The sequence below is a fragment of the Petromyzon marinus genome, chromosome 42 (genome assembly GCF_048934315.1).
Source record: "Petromyzon marinus isolate PM22_M1 ecotype Great Lakes invasive population chromosome 42, UKy_Petmar_22M1.pri1.0, whole genome shotgun sequence".
NCBI classification, from domain to species: domain Eukaryota; kingdom Metazoa; phylum Chordata; class Hyperoartia; order Petromyzontiformes; family Petromyzontidae; genus Petromyzon; species Petromyzon marinus.
Window position 1 is genome coordinate 8673563 of NC_133708.1, and position 22285 is coordinate 8695847.

At 49.1% G+C, this 22285-nt stretch overlaps 1 protein-coding gene across 4 annotated transcripts; it reads right to left on the reverse strand.

Moving 5' to 3' along the window:
- Positions 1-1381: 1381 nt before the first annotated feature.
- LOC116951223 (monoglyceride lipase-like) lies at positions 1382-19465 on the reverse strand. 4 transcript variants are annotated; one of them, XM_032969713.2, is made up of 8 exons: positions 19235-19465; positions 16108-16317; positions 12097-12203; positions 5598-5734; positions 5101-5211; positions 2981-3070; positions 2546-2761; positions 1382-2046 (listed from the first exon to the last, which is right to left on the reverse strand). In XM_032969713.2, exons 2-8 carry the CDS (start codon positions 16227-16229, stop codon positions 1933-1935), a joined length of 897 nt encoding a protein of 298 aa, XP_032825604.1. In that variant the 5' UTR covers positions 16230-16317; positions 19235-19465; the 3' UTR covers positions 1382-1932. The 4 variants fall into 4 exon arrangements, with proteins under 4 accessions (XP_032825604.1, XP_075929614.1, XP_032825602.1 ...); XM_076073499.1 differs by having other exon boundaries at positions 16108-16342; XM_032969711.2 differs by lacking the exon at positions 19235-19465 and adding an exon at positions 18688-19146 and having other exon boundaries at positions 16108-16342.
- Between the last annotated feature and the right edge of the window lie 2820 nt (positions 19466-22285).

Consider the following 22285-nt stretch of genomic DNA (forward strand, 5'->3'; position numbering starts at 1 on the left):
ATTATTTACAATCGACTTGGGATTTATAAGCAATAACTACAAGCCAAACCCTTGAATGTGAAACAAAATCATTTTTGAGGCGTTTTGGGTTTATAGCAGCATTTAGAATGGATTTAGAAGTGCATTCATATGTTGGTCTGAGAGATGTTGACCCTGGTAGTAACCCAGTGGAGAGCGTGAATTGTCTCGTCTGCATGTTAAATGATTGAACACGGGGGCACTGTGATTTATGTCTTTGTATGGAGATATACAAATATTTTGTGTAGTGATACATTAATAATTCCTCTGAATTACTAAAGTGACGCAGTATTTTGTTACTCTGGTGATAACTACTACCACTTCGCTAAGCACACGCTAATTTTCCACAACCTCTAAGCACGTGTGTACTGCAGTTTGTCTAATTTTATTTAACTTTCACTGACTGAAAGCATCGGTGCTAGCCAGCATTATTATTGTACAGTCGCCAGCGATTTTAAACTCAGTACATTGAGTAATGTATACGTATAAGATGTGTCATTAAAATGACCCAAAAAAACATGTTTTAGTGTTTATGTTTAATTGCCGATTTACTGAATTGTAGGCATAGATGGGACATTTAAAACTAAAACCGCAGTCCTTTTCTAATTGTAACAAACATTTATCAGCAATGGTGAAAAGGCACTACCTTGTAAACTCGGCACATTCGTCATTAACACGTGACTGTGACGTCACTGTTAAAAATTTGTTTCCTTTTAGAGATGCCTTATTGAGGAAATGTGCCAAGTTTTTATTTTCTGCGTTGAGCAAGCCAGGCACACGGGGCTTGGATGTGGGAAGACTGGTGGGTGTAGTTGACACTGGCAGAGTAATACGATAATCACTATCCCTTAATTGGCTTCGGGTGGCACGTATCATTTAAACCCACCGGTAAACTCCCCAGAACTTACATAAGTACTGTGCCGTGATGTCGACGTTGCTGTGATGTGTTGTGAAATTCCTCTGCCCTGAAAAAATGTGGTTCTTGCATCGGCAGCCCGAAAAACCTCCCCGTCCCCCTCAATCCCATGTTTCCCATCCATTGTTTTGTTGTGCTGCTAACAAATCCCATTGCTTGCACTATCCGGGCCCCAAGAAAAATCAAATCTTAATGTACGTATGCACGTTGAACTTCTTTCGCAACCGTACGTAGCCAACCGTGCTACAATCGGAGGTGACGGCAGTAGTATTTTTTTCCCACTGCAGTGCAACTTTGCCATTGTGCCTTTCCTCCTGCGCTGAAGTGTGAGGCTCTGCCCGCATTCCCAAAGCAGCCGCCTGAGTCGGGGTTACCACACGGACCCGTTAAGGCCTTTATCCCATGTTGGCCGCGTTCAGACACAGCAGAGTCAACCCAGAAACGGAGTTGAGTGATCATTGCCATCTTTTCTTTATTAACTTAAAATAATACATGTTAGTTCAGGGTTGTATAAGCTAACTCTAGTATTGTAAATTTTAAGTATTGTATGCAAAACCCAATTTAGTTTCCCACCAGTTATGGGTTGTAGGAGGGGAGTGGATGGGGCTGGGGAGTGGGGGGTAGAGGGGCTGAGTCCCTTCAATGCGAGGACAAGAAATGAGCCAAGTGGAGTTTCTTAGAATTGATCCATCATGGCTCAGGCCTGCTTACAAACGGCTGTACAGAGAAGGGCTGTGTTCACCCTCGCCATGTTTGGCTGGCCATCGAACGAAGACGGTCACTGCATGGGTGTGCTTCTGCGGCCGTCTGGAACGTTTTTCTTCCGATATTAATAAGCCACTGGAGCTATGCACTTTTAAATCACCTGGATGAAAACTAATGTCTTTAGAACTGCGTTATGTCTTTAGTTTGTCCTTCCCCAGAACCTCCCGATTAGCGTGGTTGGTTACGTACGGTGCGAGTTAAATTATACATACGTACACTCACACAGCAGCGAGCTAGGAAGGCAGGGAAGGCAGACGAGCGAGCACCCAGCTTTCAATTTCCTTCAGGACGGCCTCCTTCACCTCCGGTAGCTCTTTGTGGAGGACGTGATAGGCGTCCTGGTACCACTAGCACGTGACATCGCAACAAAGAAAAGGGAAATAGGCAATTACGCAAACGTAGCACCCCACACCGGAACAGAGTAGCCACCTGACTTGTTTTTTTCCAGGATCGTCGTCTTTCTGAGCGAGCTGTCCCAGTGGAGAGACCCGGAATACATTGGGGTGATGTGGTCTTGTTTACAGGTGCCGCCGAGACGTCTAGCCGTCGCATTTTTTGGATGGTCTGGAGTTTGGAGAGGAGGGATTTGGTGGAGGTGGTTCGTAGAGGAGCGCGCTGCATTGGACAATGATGTAATGCGTGCATGGAGGATTCGGGGGTTACGGCAGCAGTTCGGGAGAAGAGACGGCGAACGGGAGAGAGAGAGCGCGGACGAGAGGGGATGAGGTTCTGCGGACGTGAAATGCCATCGTCAACAACAAGACGTCCAAAAAAACCTTTGGACACTTCGCTTTTAAGAAAGCCGCATTTCGCCCGAGCCGAGGTATCCCGCGCTGGCCGTCGTACCCGGAGCGTCTTGTCCTGGCTGGGCGCGAGGTCATAGAAGAGCCGGGCTCCCTCGGGGTCGCACAGGAGGTCGGCACCGCCCTGCAGCAGCAGGAACGGCCAGCGGGCCGACGGGACGAGCCAACGGACGCGCGCCGACGTCTCCGAGAGGCCCAGCCCCATGGCCACGCTCAGGCGGCCGTGATGGACGAGCGGGTCGTATTCGTACGCCTGCACCTGTGGTGGGGGTGCAGGGGAAGGAGTCCGGTGGGTTAGTCCGTACTCGCGTCTGCCAGGCGTGTTTTGTTTGAGGTATTTGACAGATAAACTCCCACAATCCGCATGGCTGGGCGGTGGCCCTCGGCCGACTGGAAGAATACAAACGGACAATAGGACAAGTTCAATAAAAGTGCATTAAAAAAGGGTTGGATGTGTTTTAAAGAGTAATCGTCTTACCTCGTTGGAATCTCTGCTCAACCAGGCTGTGTTCACAGAGCCAACAGGACATCTAGGCCACATGTAATTCATAATTCGGGCCATATACATCTTGGGACAAAAAAAAACACAGCAAAGATAATTGCACAGAATTATAATACAATCCACGTCATCGGTCACCACATGATTACGTAAACAGGACCACTGCCTGAAACGTCGCGTGTTAACGTATACATATTTTTTTCCTCTACAGAGCAGTGTTATTAGTGACGAATATATAGCGTATATCTGTATGAGCTTTCAACGAAGAGCAAGTATGAGCGGAAAAAAATAAACTAAAGTGGCCAGGAATGTCTGCGGCAAGTGTTTACTGCAAGCTCGCTGGGACAAACCCACGTGAAACACGTGGGACTTAATAGACTTAATCGTATTTTATTTCCCAGACAACTGTGGGGAACGAAGTAGTGTTGTCGGCAAGTCTCGAGTTTATTTTTATTTGACCACGTGAGACCTCGAAGCGAGGTGCAGTGACGTGGGTCACCGTGGCGACAAATAACATTCAATGACGTCGAAAAGTGCAGGTACCCCTCAATTTACGAACGTGGCAAATCGCGCACGCTTTTCGATGAACGAAATCGAATTTGTGCGTTAACGGAATTTCGCCACGGCCACGCGCCACGAAATCATCAAACGGAGAAGCCACCACGGAGCCCACCTCGTTACCATCCAACCGGGACAGCGTTGTTTGAAAACAAAAAGTTTGTTATTGCGATTATGATTTTGCTCGCTATATTTTTTTTAATTTCTGTTATTTGATTGATTTTAATGTGACTTTGCTGCGTATGTCGGAGTAAGCGGCGGTGTCGGTTTTTTTTTGTTGTTGATGAAACCCGATTTTAAGAATGGCGTCGGTGCAGTGTCAGCAGCGACACCTCCACATCGCCTCGCCGGGCATTCCGATAAAGCAGCAGATTTTTTTGTGACTTCCCTGAACAGGTTAATTATTTTTTGTATATATTAAAAAAAGATATCGTTCAATCGTTTGAATATTTTTTTTTGTATTGTAAAAAAAGTGATATAGGTGGTGTATATTTTGAGGTTATGAGTGGAGTTGGAATGACTGTCCGAATTTTTTTTTTAGTATTAAATTCCATGGGAAAAGCCAATTCCGATTCACGCAAATGTTGTTTCACGCGTTTTTATTGTAGAACGCATCCCTTTTCGTAAACCGAGAGATACCTGTCCAGCGATGACTAGAGATCGGTGCAGCTAAGACAAAAAAAGTTCGACTAAATAATTACGGAGGTAGGTTATGGCCTTGTGGTGCGGAGTTAGGAGGGGAGACATCATATGGAGAGTTGTGGTTTTTTTTGTGCGTGTGAACACGGAGACTGGAGGAAGAGAAGATGAGATAGAAGGACAACACAGAGACTTGACATTGGCTTGGGTAACAACAAGGGATTGACCAAAGAGACGTTGTTCACGTGAAAAACGATGTTTTTAAATCTATATTTTACCAGCTAAGTCTCGCCGAGCTACGTAGATATTTTTCAGAAGCGAACCTGGCCACAAATTATAGCTCAACAAAGTGGCTAATCACGTGGAAATTTATACACGGCAAATACTCTTGAACGCGTGTCGATTATAAATGTGGGAAAATCCACGTGACCACAGGGAAAGAGAGAATCCGCAAATTCCAAATATAAACGCATCGGGGTCGGGATTGAACTCGCGACCTCCTGTATATCAGGCGAGGTAGTTAACATCTCAGTTTAACACGTAGGCTTTTGCGACCAATATCATCCACAATACAAGTTTTTTTGGGTTAGATGGCGTAAATATGTAAATATCGTTAAACCCGCCAAATCTGGCTTTCGCCTGAAGCTAGTTGTAATTACTGGCAAAACGTCGTAGTCAGATTGAAAATGTTGTGGGGCTTTGCTGTACTAGTAACACATTGGCACGTTCTGTTTACGTGAAAAAACCTTACTAGTTGGCTGTGTCGGGCGGCGGCGGGTTTAACGACACAACATTTATATATTTACGCGATCTAACCCCCCCAAAAAAACACCTATGGAGTTCACGTCTCGCCACCGCGGCCGCCCCCAGGTGGCGGTCGGCCGAGAGTCGCCAGCCCTCACCAACGTGGGCGACGTGACGGACGGGCTCAGGGTGACGAGCGGGGAGATGAGGATGACTCCCGCAAAGTCGTCTGGGCATTCGCTCGCAACCGCGACGGCCACGGCGCCACCCTGCTCGCCGCCACACAGCACGGCTCATCAGCACCGCCACCACCGTGATTAATATCAGCCATGGTCCATCCACCGCTGGATGAACGAATGGCCAAGCGGGTCGCCCCGCTCACCACGGCCGCCACCGCCACACAGCACGGCTCATCATCACCGCCATCGTCATCGTCAACATAACCCACGATCCATCCGCTGCCGGATGCAGGAATTCCCAAGGAGCCGCGCGATGACGTAATGATCCACCCAGCGCCCGTTGCCACGATGTTCGACGGCGTAGGTTGTCGCGGTTCTGCTCGTGTGCCGCCGTGCCAGATTTCCGACGCGTTGCTCTCTCTAACAGCCCCCCAAAAAGCCTGTCCAGGCTATACGGGTGGGTGGTGGGGACTTGCCATCGAGTGGCCGAGCAGAAAGCAGGGCAGCTCCGGGTGCCGCGTCCTCGCGAGCCTCGCGTGCTGAAGGCAGTCGCGGACGTAGACGCCGAGCCGAGCCTCGGACACTCGCTCGCCCTCGCTCCTCCCGTGCCCAACTGCGGAGCGACACGCGAGGACCGAGACCGCGGTCAGAGGCGGCGCACGCGAACGGGACAGAAAACCTAAAACAAACCGAATGAGTCGCGATGATAACAATAGCAGCGCTGCACTCGTCGAACAAAAAAAAATATTTGACAGGCGACGTTTCGGGCATTGGCCCCACTTTATAGCAGATGCAGACGTTTTAGACGATGGTTCTTCGTAGCAGGCACATGCAGACTGCTATGATGAAGGGCCATTGCCTGAAACGTCATGCATTTTATTGGTATATATATGTTTTAATGTTAGTGCGGTTTTGTTGATGAATGTGTTCAGTTTAAGTGATTTGTGCTCGCGCATACACTGCCAATGCAGGATAACACGACAAAATGTGTGTACAAAAAAAAACAGATTCATTTCTCCGTGATTGACGTGTTTATCATTTAGACTGGGAGCAACGTTCTTGCGTGGTGTGTGTTGAGGAGTGGCACGCACCTTGATCTCCTTCATCTCCCGAGTGCTGATGTTTACACACTGCACAATATACTCATTAAAGGCTGGGTCTACCTAAGAGTGGCCCACAAAACAAATGCAGGTGTCCCTCACTTTACGCGGGTTCAGTTTTATGCGATTTCACGTATACACAGTTAAGCCTATGTCTAGCAAAACATTCGCTCTATGCGGGTTTAATTCACTCATGCGCGGCGATGCTGTCAGACGTGGAGCAACGTTGTGTGGAATGCACTCGGTACAGATACAGAGATACAAACATAGACACAGAGATACAAAGACACATGTCGAGATACAACATTGTGTGTGTACTGCATGCTCTACTCTGCGGGCAGCTGTCTCACACAGAGATGCACGCAGATACACAGCGAGATACATACACAGATACATAGATACAGATTCACACACGTAAAGATACAGAGACGCACACATACAGAGATACATAGAGAGATACACAGATACAAAGATACGCACATGCATACAGATACATACAGAGATACATCAAGAGATACACCGAATGACATACACATAAAGATACAGTGATACAACATTGTGTGTGTGTGTGCTGTGCACGCTACTCGGCCGACAGTTGCCTCGTGCAGTCTCGCTTAGCGCGCCTGATTTCTCTTGAACGCATCCGCTACCACTGCCGCACAGAGCGAGGGAAACTTGCACATCAAAGACTCCTCGAGACGTCCGCACTGGCTGACACGGGGCAGGTGCTGCAGGCGAGCACCACGCACAGCCGTCACGGAAACACGAGCCGGGAGGAGTGTCTCCCCCCCCCACCCCGGCCAACTTTGTCTCCAGAGTTCCAAAATAAACCCGGGTGGATTGCCCAGTCGAGGCTCCCAGATGGGGGGGGGGGGGGGGGGGCAGGGGGGAGTTTAAGTTACCTGGAGCCACCACACGGAATTGTGGGTAAGGGGATGTCCTGGACGGATGCCTTAACCACCTGCGGCCACCTCCGTGCGCTTTACTTGTGATTGGCAACCTCTTTGTAAAAAGAAAATTGAAGTAATTTTCCTGCTCAAATGAGCATTGAGGTGGGACTCACGTCCGGTTTACGTCGTACTGGACACACTGCGAAAAAAAAGAGCTTTACAGCTCATCGGATTCCTCCAGGTACAAATATTCTCCATAATATAGTTTTTTGGGGGGTTAGATTGTGTAAATATATACACAAATGTGTCGTTAAACCCGCCACCAACCGACACAGCCAAATTAGTAAGGTTTGTCACGTAAACAGAACGTTGCCAATTCGTCACCATTACAGCACACCGGTGTGTTGGGAGAGAAAATCCACAACCTTTATAATCTGAGTACGACGTTTCACCAGTAATTACAACTAGCTTCATCAGGCGGACAGCCAGATTTGTGGAGAAATCCTTTTGTTTCGTTCCTTAAATAGAGGACGTCACTTGTGAGCCCTTGACGTGCAAGGGGGGGGGGGGGGGTTGGATTAACCTATACATATTCTGATTTCATGAGGCCTGTTCACGTCCATTCTGTTTGCACCCAAGAGCGAGCCACCCAGCCAGCTTCATTATCCGTTTTATGGTAATTCGATTTTTTTTTGGAGGGGGTTACTAAAGGTTCAGACCGCACACCTCGCTTGCTACTGTGGTGACATGTGAACTTGGCAATGAAGTACAGTGAGGGAAAAAATAATTTGATCCCCTGCTGATTTTGTACGTTTGCCCACTGACAAATAAATGATCAGTCTATAATTTTAATGGTAGGTTTATTTGAACAGTGAGAGACAGAATAACAACAACAAAAATCCAGAAAAACGCATGTCAAAAATGCTATAAATTGATTTGCATTTTAATGAGGGAAATAAGTATTTTACCCCCTCTAAATCAGAAAGATTTCTGGCTCCCAGGTATCTTTTATACAGGTAACGAGCTGAGATTAGGAGCACACTCTTAAAAGGAGTGCTCCTAATTTCAGCTTGTTACCTGTATAAAAGACACCTGTCCACAGAAGCAATCAATCAGATTCCAAACTCTCCACCATGGCCAAGACCAAAGAGCTCTCCAAGGATGTCAGGGACAAGATTGTAGACCTACACAAGGCTGGAATGGGCTACAAGACCATTGCCAAGCAGCTTGGTGAGAAGGTGACAACAGTTGGTGCGATTATTCGCAAATGGAAGAAACACAAAAGAACTGTCAATCTCCCTCGGCCTGGGGCTCCATGCAAGATCTCATCTCGTGGAGTTGCAATGATCATGAGAACGGTGAGGAATCAGCCCAGAACTACACGGGAGGATCTGGTCAATGATATCAAGGCAGCTGAGACCATAGTCACCAAGAAAACAATTGGTAACACACTACGCCGTGAAGGGCTGAAATCCTGCAGTGCCCGCAAGGTCCCCCTGCCCGTCTGAAGTTTGCAAATGAACATCTGAATGATTCAGAGGACAACTGGGTGAAAGTGTTGCGGTCAGATGAGACCAAAATGAAGCTCTTTGGTATCAACTCAACTCGCCGTGTTTGGAGGAGGAGGAATGCTGCCTAGGACCCCAAGAACACCATCCCCACCGTCAAAAATGGAGGTGGAAACATTATGCTTTGGGGATGTTTTTCTGCTAAGGGGACAGGGCAACTTCACCGCATCAAAGGGACGATGGACGGGGCCATGCACCGTCAAATCTTGAGTGAGAACCTCCTTCCCTCAGCCAGGGCATTGAAAATGGGTCGTGGATGGGTATTCCAACATGACAATGACCCAAAACACACGGCCAAGGCAACAAAGGAGTGGCTCAAGAAGAAGCACATTAAGGTCCTGGAGTGGCCTAGCCAGTCTCCAGACCTTAATCCCATAGAAAATCTGTGGAGGGAGCTGAAGGTTCGAGTTGCCAAACGTCAGCCTCGAAACCTTAATGACTTGGAGAAGATCTGCAAAGAGGAGTGGGACAAAATCCCTCCTGAGATGTGTGCAAACCTGGTGGCCAACTACAAAAAACGTCTGACCTCTGTGATTGCCAACAAGGGTTTTGCCACCAAGTACTAAGTCATGTTTTGCAGAGGGGTCAAATACTTATTTCCCTCATTAAAATGCAAATCAATTTATAACATTTTTGACATGCGTTTTTCTGGATTTTGTTGTTATTCTGTCTCTCACTGTTCAAATAAACCTACCATTAAAATTATAGACTGATCATTTCTTCGTCAGTGGGCAAACGTACAAAATCAGCAGGGGATCAAATACTTTTTTTCCCTCACTGTATACTGAGCCAATGCCAGCATTTTCTGCCATAGCTTCGCCCACAACCACAAATAATTCTATCTTGGGGCAACGAGGATGTTGGAGTCTTATTTGCTTGTTATACAGGCATACGCCCGATCAGACACACACATATAGTAGATGCAGACTCTGAGATGGCCCAGCCAGAGAGCGCTCGTCGCTTGTCACAAACGTTCGAGTTACGAATCGAGAAAGCCACCGTGGTTTTTTTTTTTACCGCGCGTGTACTTAAGCGTACAAATGTATTAACGTTGAACTTCTTTCGCACCGCACGTAGCCAACCGTGCTCATCGGAGGTGCGGGGAAAGGACAAAATACTACGCGCCATTTGCTTCTGGTGACGTTAAAGGGGCCCTGACATCAATCGAAACCAGTAGGCCATTGTGTTCCGGTGGCATGGTCCAAATTTGCCAGCAATCATTACCCCTTACTGGCAAACTAATACCCCACTTGCAGGCCGGCACTGTGGCGATTCTTAAGCACTTCTCTGTTATCAAGGAAGGAAGCCCCGTCTTCCTCAGAAAGTTCCCGGCACGTGGAGCGAAACGTCGGGCATCGTGCGGAACAACACGCGGTGCGACCCGAAATCGCATCGGAGAATGACACAGCGCAACAACAACAACAAAACCTCCAATGCCAGCTGGAACAGTCGAGAACACTGTTACGGGAATTACTTTGGCACGCCACATCCATCACGACATTGTTTACGTCCAATATTTCCGTAAACCTGTTCAGAGGATTATAGGAATAGAAGGTACAATAATATAGGGTTTTTGATGGAAAGCCCTACTTTACACTCTGGTGGTGGTGCCTTAGGCTAACAATCCCTACTTCAAGCCAGCCAAGTAGCGTTCTCGAAAATAGAGTGAGTAATTAAGCCGTGTACACATTTCTAAGCCTGTCTCTTGGTCTCTGTCCCAGTGTTCCCAGGAGGAGCAAGCAAATTATGGACAAATGCGCAAATGGACACACATAGGCACTGCCTTTTAACCTCGCACAAGGCCACAATGAAGTTGATGTCCCTTTCAGAGCTGTCTTGTTGAGGATCGTGTTGAGTTGTCGTGCCCAATGACTTCAAGGCATTATCACTCAAGTCAGCATCCATATCTTTGGGTGCATTGCATGTTGGCTTTTGGACAGTGAGGGAATACTGCAGAACAAGATCTGTTGGGTAAGAGTTGGCATGGTGCGTGGCATTGCTATGTTTAGATAATCTTCAATCCCACACTGTAATCTTCTACACACACACTGCCAAGAAAGGCACTCCCACAAATCAGGGACTGGTGCCACATGCCCTGATGAGCCCGATCATGGAAGGGAAAGGCTGATGGCAAGAGTTAAATGTTAGACAGGGAGGATGGAAGCCAATTGACTTACTTTGAGACACTCAAGACTCCCTTGTAATACATACTTCTTGGTCGAGTGGTGGTGGGGCAGTGATTCGCACACTGCTCTCTCGAACCCGACTACCATGTGTCTTAGATGATTTGGCTGCGATAAATTTTCACGTGATAAGCCAACTTCGTTGAGCTACGTAGCTCAGTGGGTCTTACCTGGTAAAAAAAAAAAGAGGTCAGATTAGTTTCACCCAAGTGCAAATCCTTGCCAAGGTTAACATCAGCGGTGGCGAATGATCTCTGATCCGGCCCTGGCCTCGCCACCCCATTCACCGTCCTGCACTGACCAGAGTGGTGAAGTATGGTCAAACGACTCCCCCCCCCCCCCACACAGCACAGTCGATGTGGCATGGACAGGCCTTCATCCGGCGGTGCTTAGACAGATGGCCGCTGTAAATTATAATTATTATCATTACGTTTACATCGATCGTACATTAAATGTGCAGTTGACATTAAGCCGGTGTCGCTCAGTGGGGACGCTGTAGCCGAGAGGGTTAGTCCACACACAATCGCAATGTAATGTATCAGTCACTAGTCAAGTTAATGTTATTTTCACGTGGCGCATATTTTGTGGCATGAATCTGCCACCCAAAGGCGCCGTCACGTGAATACTCGTGAGCGTAAAAAATAGACGATCGTTTACGGCCGAGAGCGACGAATCTATACCGCTTATAGGTGTTTGAGACGTACAGAAATATAACAACGGCAAGTTGTGGCTGTGAGTTAGTTGATGCATGCAAGTGCAAAGAGATGTGTTTTGACTTTGAATGCAGTGGTGGAGCCGATCGCGCGCAATGCCTCGGGGGAGGTTCTTCCAGAAGTGCGGCGCCGCAAGTTAGCGCGTTAAACTAAAAGTCGTCTCGCATCCTGTCCCCTCGGCCACAGCTCCTCGGCACGGAAGACGCCGCTTTATGAACGCTGAACACGAGGCCCTGTCCACTGGCACCCGCCCCTCCCACACCTCTTCCACGTCTTCCGCGAGCGATCCGTCCACTGTGAATGGGAGGCACTCGGTGGCACTGCGTGGTTGGCACGGGTCCTGGTGCAAGAAATTATAATGCCCCCCCCCCACCACCACCCCTCCCCTCCCCCATATCTTGCAGCATCCTAACCCCTTTGGGGCCCGGTGCTTGCGCCCCTTCCGGCCCGTGATGGGCGCCGGTGCGGTTGCGCTGGCGAGCGACACGCCCGGGCAGCTACGGCACCCGCATGGAACTCACCGTGGTCGTGGGCAAACACGAGCACGCCGTGTTGCACCAGCATCCGGGCCACCTCGTCATAGCGGCCACAGTGCTCGCCCAGCCCGTGACTCACGAACACCAGTGCCCTGCCACGTACACAAAAAAACATCACCACCACCACCACCACCATGGAATAGTCGTACGGCTTGTAAGTGTGGATGCATGTTGAACTTGTTTCGCACCGTACGTAGCCAACCGTGCTAATTGAGGATGCGGGAGGACAGCAAACTAAACGCAATGAAACAGTTATGAAGAAATTCGTTTTAAATCGAGATGATTTACAATCACATAGCAGCTCCAATCCGGCACTGCGAGTTGAAACGCAAGCGAATCAGATGGTCCGATTGGAACGCGGCCCAGGTTCATAGAGTAGGGGAACCTCCTGGCAGATAATGGCCACATTGACACATTCCAATCTATTAGACCCAGGTACAACCTCCCAAATTCTCAGCTTTATAAATACCTCCAGATTCGGGACGTGACACAAACTATCTGAGGCGTACCGGCTTCTACTCTCAAGGACGAATAGTGGACGACCTCAGACCCTAGCGATATGGGAGCAAATAGTGAATCGGCCAATCCCGAACAAAACATGGACCCAGATTTGGAATCACAACTCCCAAGGGGTCAGATCCCTCCCTCTGAGAACTGGAGAACGCGGTCATTCTGATCTGTGCCGTTGTGTTGCTCTTGTTGACACAAACTAAATTATATCCCAATTTACCTTAGAACAGTCTTAAATACCTGAAGCCAGAATGGCAATGACCTGGCCAACCCCCCCACCCGCCCCCCAAAAAAATTCCTACCCCCGCCTGCTCTGATGAGTCTGGTGTGCCTGCCTGAAACCGTCGATGCAACTGGTAATGCCGTCCAGAATGTAAAGGATGTTGCAATGCTACGATGTGAGGGAGGGATGTGGAATAAAAAATATTCTATTTTTTTTTTAAAGAAACGTGCGCAGCTCCAGTGGATTCCTAATTTCGGAAGGAAGAGCGTTCCAGACGGCCGCAGAAGCGCATCTGAAAGCGCGCGATGGCTACCCATAGCAAACCATCGAACAAAGTCGCTGTGAGGATGATCGGAGTTCGCGTGATGGTTTATGCTTCTTGACGAAATCATCGAAGTATGGTGTGGTTCATTTGTGGCAAGCACATTGTGCTTCAAGCGGAGCCTAATTTCTCACTTGGTGTTGGGTTTTTTTTTTTACAGAAAGAAAGCTGCTCTGGTGCCTTGGAGCAGAGATAAATGGCTAAAGGCACCGCTAACGAGAGTACACGGGACACCTGGACAAGCACAGGAGACTTTCAGGTTTCCCAGGACAGCAGCTGCCCTCAATAAGAGGACGATTCTTTGAAAATCAGGACAGGTGGAAGGCAACCCTCTATTGTATATGTCGTAGGCTTCTTCCCACCCTTGTCTCTATCTCTTGGTTTTTAACGAAGACGCTCCACAGTGTTGTTGCCAAGTGTGTGTATATATGTATTTGTCCACAAGGCAGTGTTGTTGATCATCCCGTTGCCGATGGTGATGATGCTGGAGGGTAACGCATTCGGCTACAGGGGCCATCGAGCAGCTCTCGCTCGCGATATCTTAAGAAAAATATTCACGGATGCCTGCATGTAAAGGGTGGCCAATGATGGGCTTAATTAATTTCCTCTATCACTTACCGTTGGGCTAGGAAACACACCGTCTCAAATGGTTTGCCACTCACAGAGTGGCCAAACAGCTGTTGATGTGCGGAGAATTCCCAAGTCGCATGAAGGGATCGTGTGCCATTAACCAGGGCTTAAGTCCTTGAGGAATTCAGAGGTGGTTATTCCGGTTTACGGAACTGCGTCGTCTGATAAAAGGCGAAGGAATTTAACAACAAAAAAGACAGAAACAACACCGGTGTTCTACTGCGTTGCCAATGTTGTCAAAACTCCCACAGCCCTGGTGAAGGCGCGAGACATTCCGAGTGACCCTCCAAAAACTTGCAATAAAAAAACACTAGCAAGTGAAACTTTCCTAACATGACACGTGTACGGCACAGGTACGGACTCGACAATGGTTTCATTCCTTTGACGAAGGTGCTACTTCAGTGGTTCTTAACATTTACTGTTCATAAATGGAAAAGGTTTGATGAAACAAACTAGTGGTACAATCTTGATTTGAAGCTTTCGTGACTACAGGAATCCACACTCTTTGCTTCTTTCGGTAAAGTCACGTGGGTAGAAATAAAATAAAATAAAACAAATCACGACGTTTCGATTGCAACACACGCAATCTTCATCAGGTGGGAACAACCACTTCAGCAATTTGTTCTTGCTGTGGATGTTCCCACCCGCTGAAGGTTGCAATCGAAACGTCGTTATTTGTTTTATTTCATTTATAACTACGTGACTTTACCGAAAGAACCAAAGAGGATAGCAGAGGTACTTATGTGGCCATGCTTAATTTGTGTTTCAGATGATTTGCCTTCCAGAAAAAAAAGTCTGGCCGTGTCTCGCACCCCGAGGGGCTGCAGCGTGCACCCCCAGATTAAGAAGAAGAAGAATCACCGCTCTAACCAGTCTCGGCTGTCAAAGCTCTCGCATCTCATCATCACTGCGTCCAACACCGAATTATTATTGTTTATTTTATTTCCAAGAGAAAATAATGCCACTGCGTAGACGCTCGCCGCTGCTTTGGCTGCGCTGTCCGCATTTGCCGCGTCGAATTAATTCAGCAACTGAGTTGCCATGAGAACGATTAGTTTAAGCGCGCTCTGTGAAATCTAAATTATTGTTATTACGTGCAAGACGACGCACAACGCGCGTGGGAGCCGAATGAGTGGGCAGAATACAGAATGACGGAGTGAGGCCACTTTCGCGTGTTACTAAGCGGAAAGCGATCGCGTTGCGAGTCAATGGAACATCTCTGGGAGCTGACGCAAACACAATGCGAACACAATGACGTTCATTCAGTACTGGCAAGTAATGATAATATCTAAAGTTCACAAGAAGAGAAAGTACGCATTTCAAATGCAGCTATTGCCCATTCCAAAATTGACTTGCATCCCACTGGGATGTCTGCACGCAGCGTTGTTATATGCGGTGTTTTTTTTTTCTGGAAGATCTTGCTGGTTTTTCCTGGATGTTTCTGTTGGGCGTCGTCACTTTAAATGTTTCGTTGTTCATGTTTTTTGGTTGTTGCGGTTGCACCCGAGTCAAGAGCCTCATGGCTCACAGGGGCTAATACCTAATGAATAAATAAAAAACCTGAAAAGTATTGCTTTGTAAAACAAAAAAGAGTGAGCGGGAGTAATTGACCGCGTGTCAAATTACAGCACCTTTAGAATGTTTCTGAAAGCGTGGTTGCCGTTACAGGCTGTAGCTGTGCGGTGATGACACAACTTGAGTCGAGTGACTCGCTTCGAAGACGACCAAAGAACCGTGTACTCAGTGCTTCTCGCACTGCGAACCTCGAGTGAAAACTCATTTCTTAGATTGAAAGCCCATTTCTTTAAAACCGCTTCTTCTTCTTGTGTTTAGTTTGTTGTCCTTTCCCCAGCGCCTCCGATGTGCACGGCTGGCTACGTACGGTGCGCTAGAAGTTCAACAAACGTGCATACAAACCGAACGACGCAGGGCCATCAGTGGTGAAGGACAGCCGACGGTCTCGCATCGATCAGCCTGCCCGACGCGTTCTTAAACGACCAAGCCACCAACAGGTCCAACATAATGGGCCGTACATTATCTTTCAAAGTGTAGCTTTCATAAGGTAACGTACCACATGCCAGAATAGGCCACTTAGGGCGGTAGTTTAATCGGTAAATTGGGGTATAATTTAGTTTGTGTCAACAAGAGCAACACAACGGCACAGATAGGAATGACCGCGTTCTCCGGATTATAAGACGCAGCCTCAACTTCTGTGGGAGGGCACGCAACTTATAATCCGGAGAATACAGCACAGACATCCAAGAACGCTTTTAACCATCACTGCCATGTGTAATTTGCAATCCACACTCACCTGGGCTGCTGCTGGTTTGCCGGGCTGTAGTAGCGGCAGTACAGGCGATGGTTATCAAAGTTCACGATGTGACTCTCCTCCAGAGAAGACGCCGATAGTTTCTCTTGAGGCGTCACGGACATCGCTCGTGGCGTCTCACAGCGGCGCTCCGTGAGAATTCCGTCCCTTGCCAAGTCGGCGGCTGGGTAGCAAGTTGCAGAGAGCTCCCCTCTGTCGAGGGACCGGATGATGCGTCCTGGGTGCCCGTGTCAATTCCAACCGAAGGGGGTTTTTGCTTGCCCCCGCCCATCAACCGGAGCCGGACGTAATCCCACCCACTCCAACACTCACCACACACACCCAAACACTCACCACATACACCCCAACACTCACCACACACACCCCAACACTCACCACACACCCACCCCAACACTCACCACACACACCCAAACACTCATCACACACACCCCAACACTCACCACACACACTCCAACACTCACCACACACCCACCCCAACACTCACCACACACCCACCCCAACACTCACCACACACCCACCCCAACACTCACCACACACCCACCCCAACACTCACCACACACACACCCCAACATTCACCACACACACCCCAACACTCAACACCCACCCACCCCAACACTCACCACACACACCCAAACACTCACCACCCACCCACTTTAACACTCGCCACACACCCCAATACTCAGCACACCCACCCCAATACTCATCACACCCACCCACTCCAACACTCACCACACACACCCAAACACTCACCACCCACCCACTTTAACACTCGCCACACACCCCAACACTCAGCACACCCACCCACTCCAACACTCACCACCCACCCCAACACTCACCACCCACCCACCCCAACACTCACCACCCACCCCATCACTCACCACCCACCCACCCCAACACTTACCACCCACCCACCTCAACACTCACCACCCACCCACCCCAACACTCACCACCCACCCCAACACTCACCACCCACCCCCAACACTCATCACCCACCCACCCCAACACTCACCACCCACCCCATCACTCACCACCCACCCACCCCATCACTCACCACCCACCCACCCCAACACTCACCACACACACCCCAACACTCACCACCCACCCACCCCAACACTCACCACCCACCCCCAACACTCATCACCCACCCACCCCAACACCCCAACACTCACCACACAAACCCCAACACTCACTACCCACCCACCCCAACACTCACCACCCACCCCAACACTCACCACACACACCCCAACACTCACCACCCACACCCCAACACTCACCACCCACCCACCCCAACACTCACCACCCACCCACCCCAACACTCACCACACACACCCCAACACTCACCACCCACCCACTACAACACTCACCACCCACCCCAACACTCACCACACACACCCCAACACTCACCACCCACCCACTACAACACTCACCACCCACCCCAACACTCACCACCCACTCCAACACTCACCACACACACCCCAACACTCAACACCCACCCACTTTAACACTCGCCACACACCCCAATACTCAGCACACCCACCCACTCCAACACTCACCACACACACCCAAACACTGACCACCCACCACACACACCCCAACACTCACCACACACCCCAACACTCACCACACACACCCCAACACTCACCACACACACCCCCCAACACTCACCACCCACCCACCCCAACACTCACCACACACACCCCAACACTCACCACCCACCCCAACATTCACCACCCACCCACCCCAACACTCACCACACACACCCCAACACTCACCACCCACCCCAAGACTCACCACCCACCCACCCCAACACTCACCACACACACCCCAACACTCGCCACACACACCCCAACACTCACCACACACACCCCAACACTCACCACACACACCCCAACACTCACCACACACACCTCAACACTCACCACACACACCCCAACACTCACCACACACACCCCAACACTCACCACACACACCCCAACACTCACCACACACACCTCAACACTCACCACACACCCCAACACTCACCACACACACCCCAACACTCACCACCCACCCACCCCAACACTCACCACACACACCCCAACACTCACCACCCACCCAACACTCACCACACCCACCCCAACACTCACCACCCACCCACCCCAACACTCACCACACACACCCCAACACTCACCACACATACACCCCAACACTCACCACACACACCCAAACACTCACCACACACGCCCCAACACTCACCACACACCCATCCAACACTCACCACACATACACCCCAACACTCACCACACACACCCCAACACTCCCCACCCACCCACCCCAACACTCACCACACACACCCCAACACTCACCACACACACCCCAACACTCACCACACACACCCAAACACTCACCACCCACCCACCCCAACACTCACCACACATACACCCCAACACTCACCACACATACACCCCAACACTCACCACACACAGACCCCAACACTCACCACACACCCACCCCAACACTCACCACACGCAGACCCCAACACTCACCACACAGACACACACAACTTCGCTCCAACTCTCGAACCTGTTGGAGCAGTTAACGCGAATGCAGTCGAAATTTCTCCATCTGCCCCAAATCGCGTCCCGCTGCTGGTCGGTGTTGTCATCACAGCGAAACGTTCGGCACGCCAACGTCAACCTCCAGCGGGGGTTTGTGGTTTAAAAAAAATGAGTTTAAACAAAATATTTATTTACCAACCCAACCTCCTGTTGCCCTCCCCGGCCGGTTCATCATCCTCATCACGCGGTGCTTCTCCTCGTCGCGTGAAGAAAAATTGCGCCACAGTCGAGCACCCGCATCAGCGGAATTTGCGCGCATGGCGATTTGTTTACGGGCTCAAAAGGTTTTTTGTTTAACGTCTCGCATGAAAGGAAGGCATTGAAGACATTCCACAACGCGGAGGAGGAGGTAACCACCACGCCAATGCCAATTATTCCGGATTCTACCCTTGACCGTGCTGAAACATTTCCCCCATTTCAGAAACTTTCTCCCTCGGAGACGCAAGCCACTGCCCTCCCCCCCCCATGCCCTCGTGTTGCATCCTTCCCACGCTCCTCGCCCGTACACTTACCGCGGGAAGGAACGTTCAAGAGACGTTACTCGAGATGCACACACCAACCAACCAACCACACACCTCTTTACTCCTGCCGTGGTTGGGGTCTTGGTAAACTATTACAATATTCTCCGGATGATAAAACTCAGCGCAACCCCTCTCTCTGTATCATCCAGGACGATGGCGCGTGGAGCGAGTGACGTCGCGGCGGCGGGTTCGCCACGTGTTGCGGAGGTTCACGGCTCAAGCCAAAAAGCGGCAGCCCTGGTTAATACTGCGCGTGCAGTAAACATTACCACGCGCCCGTCTGCGTCACGGTGGACTCCAGTGACGTCACCCGCTAGAATCCGCCTTTCTGTACCGTCGGCAAACTGCATCAATTATCGGCGAAACGTCGCACTCGAATTGTAAATGTTGTGGGTTTGCTCTCCAACACCCCGGTGCGCTGAACTAGTAACTAATTGGCATGTTTTGTTTACGTAACAAACCTTACAGATTGTCTGTGTCGGGTTTAATGACACATTTATATATTTACGGGATCCAACCCAAAAAACCTCGATTATGAATCATCGCTTCCCCGCCACACCGCCTACTGCAAAACCTTGGCAGGAGTTCCGAGAAAGTCGCGAGACGCCTTCCTGGGTGAACTCGCATAATTGTTTAACACAGTCGACACGGAGCGCTTCACAAATAACATTATTACATCGATATAATCTAAGTTACACAATATAATAAGTCTGTTCTCCTATAACGCCAATTGGATATGACACGATGATGAATGTAATTAGGGGACACGATGATGAATGTAATTAGGGAGCACGTGTTTTTATAACGCGGATGCGAATTGGATATAACGCGATCGAGCGAACGGAACTGCGTCGCGCGAGTCGGAGTAAGCGGTCGTACGGCTGCCTCGGCGTAGCATCGCACGAGGCACTGGGATGCTGCTGGATGCTTCGAGATGCCACCCACGCGCCTCGGGTCTTTGTTCAGCCCTGCGTTATGCGTCTCACGCGTTATCGCGGACTGTGCTTCACCCCCTACGTTACATATTATTTATTATAACGCGATTTTTACATAACGCGGTGTTCTTCAGGGAAGCAATGACCGTGTTATAGGAGACCAGACTGTAGCTCTAATTATATAAAGGGGATTCAAAAAATACTTACGTAGCCTGATTTAAAATGAAGAAAAAACCCCTTTTACATTATGAGACCTCCTTTGCCAGTAACAAGATATAGTAATAGGTTTTACCCTTTTAACTGGCACAAAAAAACTGACACCTTTATTCAAGGCATCATGTTTGCAATAACCACAACACAAGCAGTCAAAATGCAAACAAAAGAGACAACTCTGATAATAATATGCACTGTCCTTGAATTCGATTGGTCCACACCCGAGACGGCTTTTCTTAGAGCCTAGTCTCCACTGGTGTTGGACCAGAAGACGCCAAAAGGCATTTTGACTGCTTTGTGTTGTGGTTATTGCAAACATGATGCATTGAATAAAGGTGTCAGTTTTTGTTGTGCCAGTTAAAAGGGTAAAACCTATTACTATATCTTGTTACTGGCAAAGGAGGTCTCATAATGTAAATGCTCACCCCGAGCCCTCAATACTCTGATAGTGCGCTGTTTTTGAGTTGTACGCCTTTTGGCGTCTTCTGGTCCAACACCAGTGGAGACTAGGCTCTAAGAAAAGCCGTCTCGGGTGTGGACCAATCAATTTCAAGGACAGTGCATATTATTATCAGAGTTGTCTCTTTTGTTTGCATTTTGACTGCTTGTGTTGTGGTTATTGCAAACATAATGCCTTGAATAAAGGTGTCAGTTTTTTGTGCCAGTCAAAAGGGTAAAACCCATTACTATAAAAAAACCCTTATCAGATGGTGTTCCACGGTGCACTTAAACACACCGTCAAAAAGCGCGCCGCGCCATGAACACTGCACGCAGAGGAGACTCGGGACAATGAGCCCACAAACCGAGGCTATAAAGACACATACACCTGGACCCGTAGTAAAAATAAGTATTACACATTGGGGGGGTGCGTCTTATAATCCGGTCGGTAAGTGACCAGATTTGCATCGACTTCCAGACTCCCAGGCACCTATTTGGGATGCGCCCTTCTTCCCGGAGCGTCTTACAATCCGGAGAATATAATCCAGCAGTTCTACTGCAGTTCCACTCCTGGATTATATATATTTTTCCGCCTGATGACGACCGCTTGTGTTGCGATCGAAACGTCGTGATTATTTTTTTTTATTTTCTACCTACGTGACTTTACCGAAATAAACCAAAGAGTATGTATTCCTGCAGTCACGAAAGCTTCAAATCAAGAATGAACCATGAACCCTTGAAAGGGGAAGGCATGCGTTCGTTGGCTTGTCAAGTTCACTTATCTGCTTGCTCAGCCGTGCAAGTTTGCCAGTGCTGCTGCTGTATGTTACTAGACCGCGTGGACCTTCCTTACCGACCATAGTTATCATCACTTGCGTTGGCGTACAGCCGGGCTTTGTCTCGTTGCCAATGTCGCAGGTGACATTTACATTCTCAACTTAAAAGTTGTCGTGTCCTGCGGGATTTCATATTCTTTGAGTCTTTCGGTGAAGTCACGCAGATAGGTTTCAAATAATATTTTACACTCTCGTCTTGGTGGCAGCAATGGGGGGGCCCTTTCAGGAGCTGAACGCGAATGTCGAGGTCTTGTTGCCAAGACGAGGGGGCTTCGGCAGAACGGTTCGTGTCGGTTTGAAGTTCCTCCTCCCTTCTCCGCCCGTGTTGAAGGAGTACAAACTGCAGTGGTGGACGACGTGGTCCATCGATTGGGGTTGCGTGCCCACAAGCAACATGACCAAGCAATTCGAGGAATGTAGCCGTTGACTTTAGGAAGGAGGCACCCCGATCCGTGCCAGTTATTGCATAGCGGTGGCGTTGGGCAAGATCTGATGATCACGGATTAAAACTGACAACGGTGGCATCTGCTGTTTTTTGTTGGGTGTTTAGCAAGAGTCGAAAATTTGTCAATACACAGGAGCCTTGAGTATCGCGGGGGTTACGTTCTTGGAAAGTTCCG

Excerpts from the sequence above, each read along its gene's own strand:
- LOC116951223 (XM_032969711.2), bottom strand. The coding sequence starts at position 18,769 with ATGACAACACCGACCAGCAGCGGGACGCGATTTGGGGCAGATGGAGAA. Across the intron at positions 12,204-16,107 it reads GCAAACCAGCAGCAGCCCAG|GGCACTGGTGTTCGTGAGTC; the intron begins GTGAGTGTGGAT and ends TGTACGTGGCAG. Across the intron at positions 5,735-12,096 it reads CGTGTTTGCCCACGACCACG|TTGGGCACGGGAGGAGCGAG; the intron begins GTGAGTTCCATG and ends GTCGCTCCGCAG.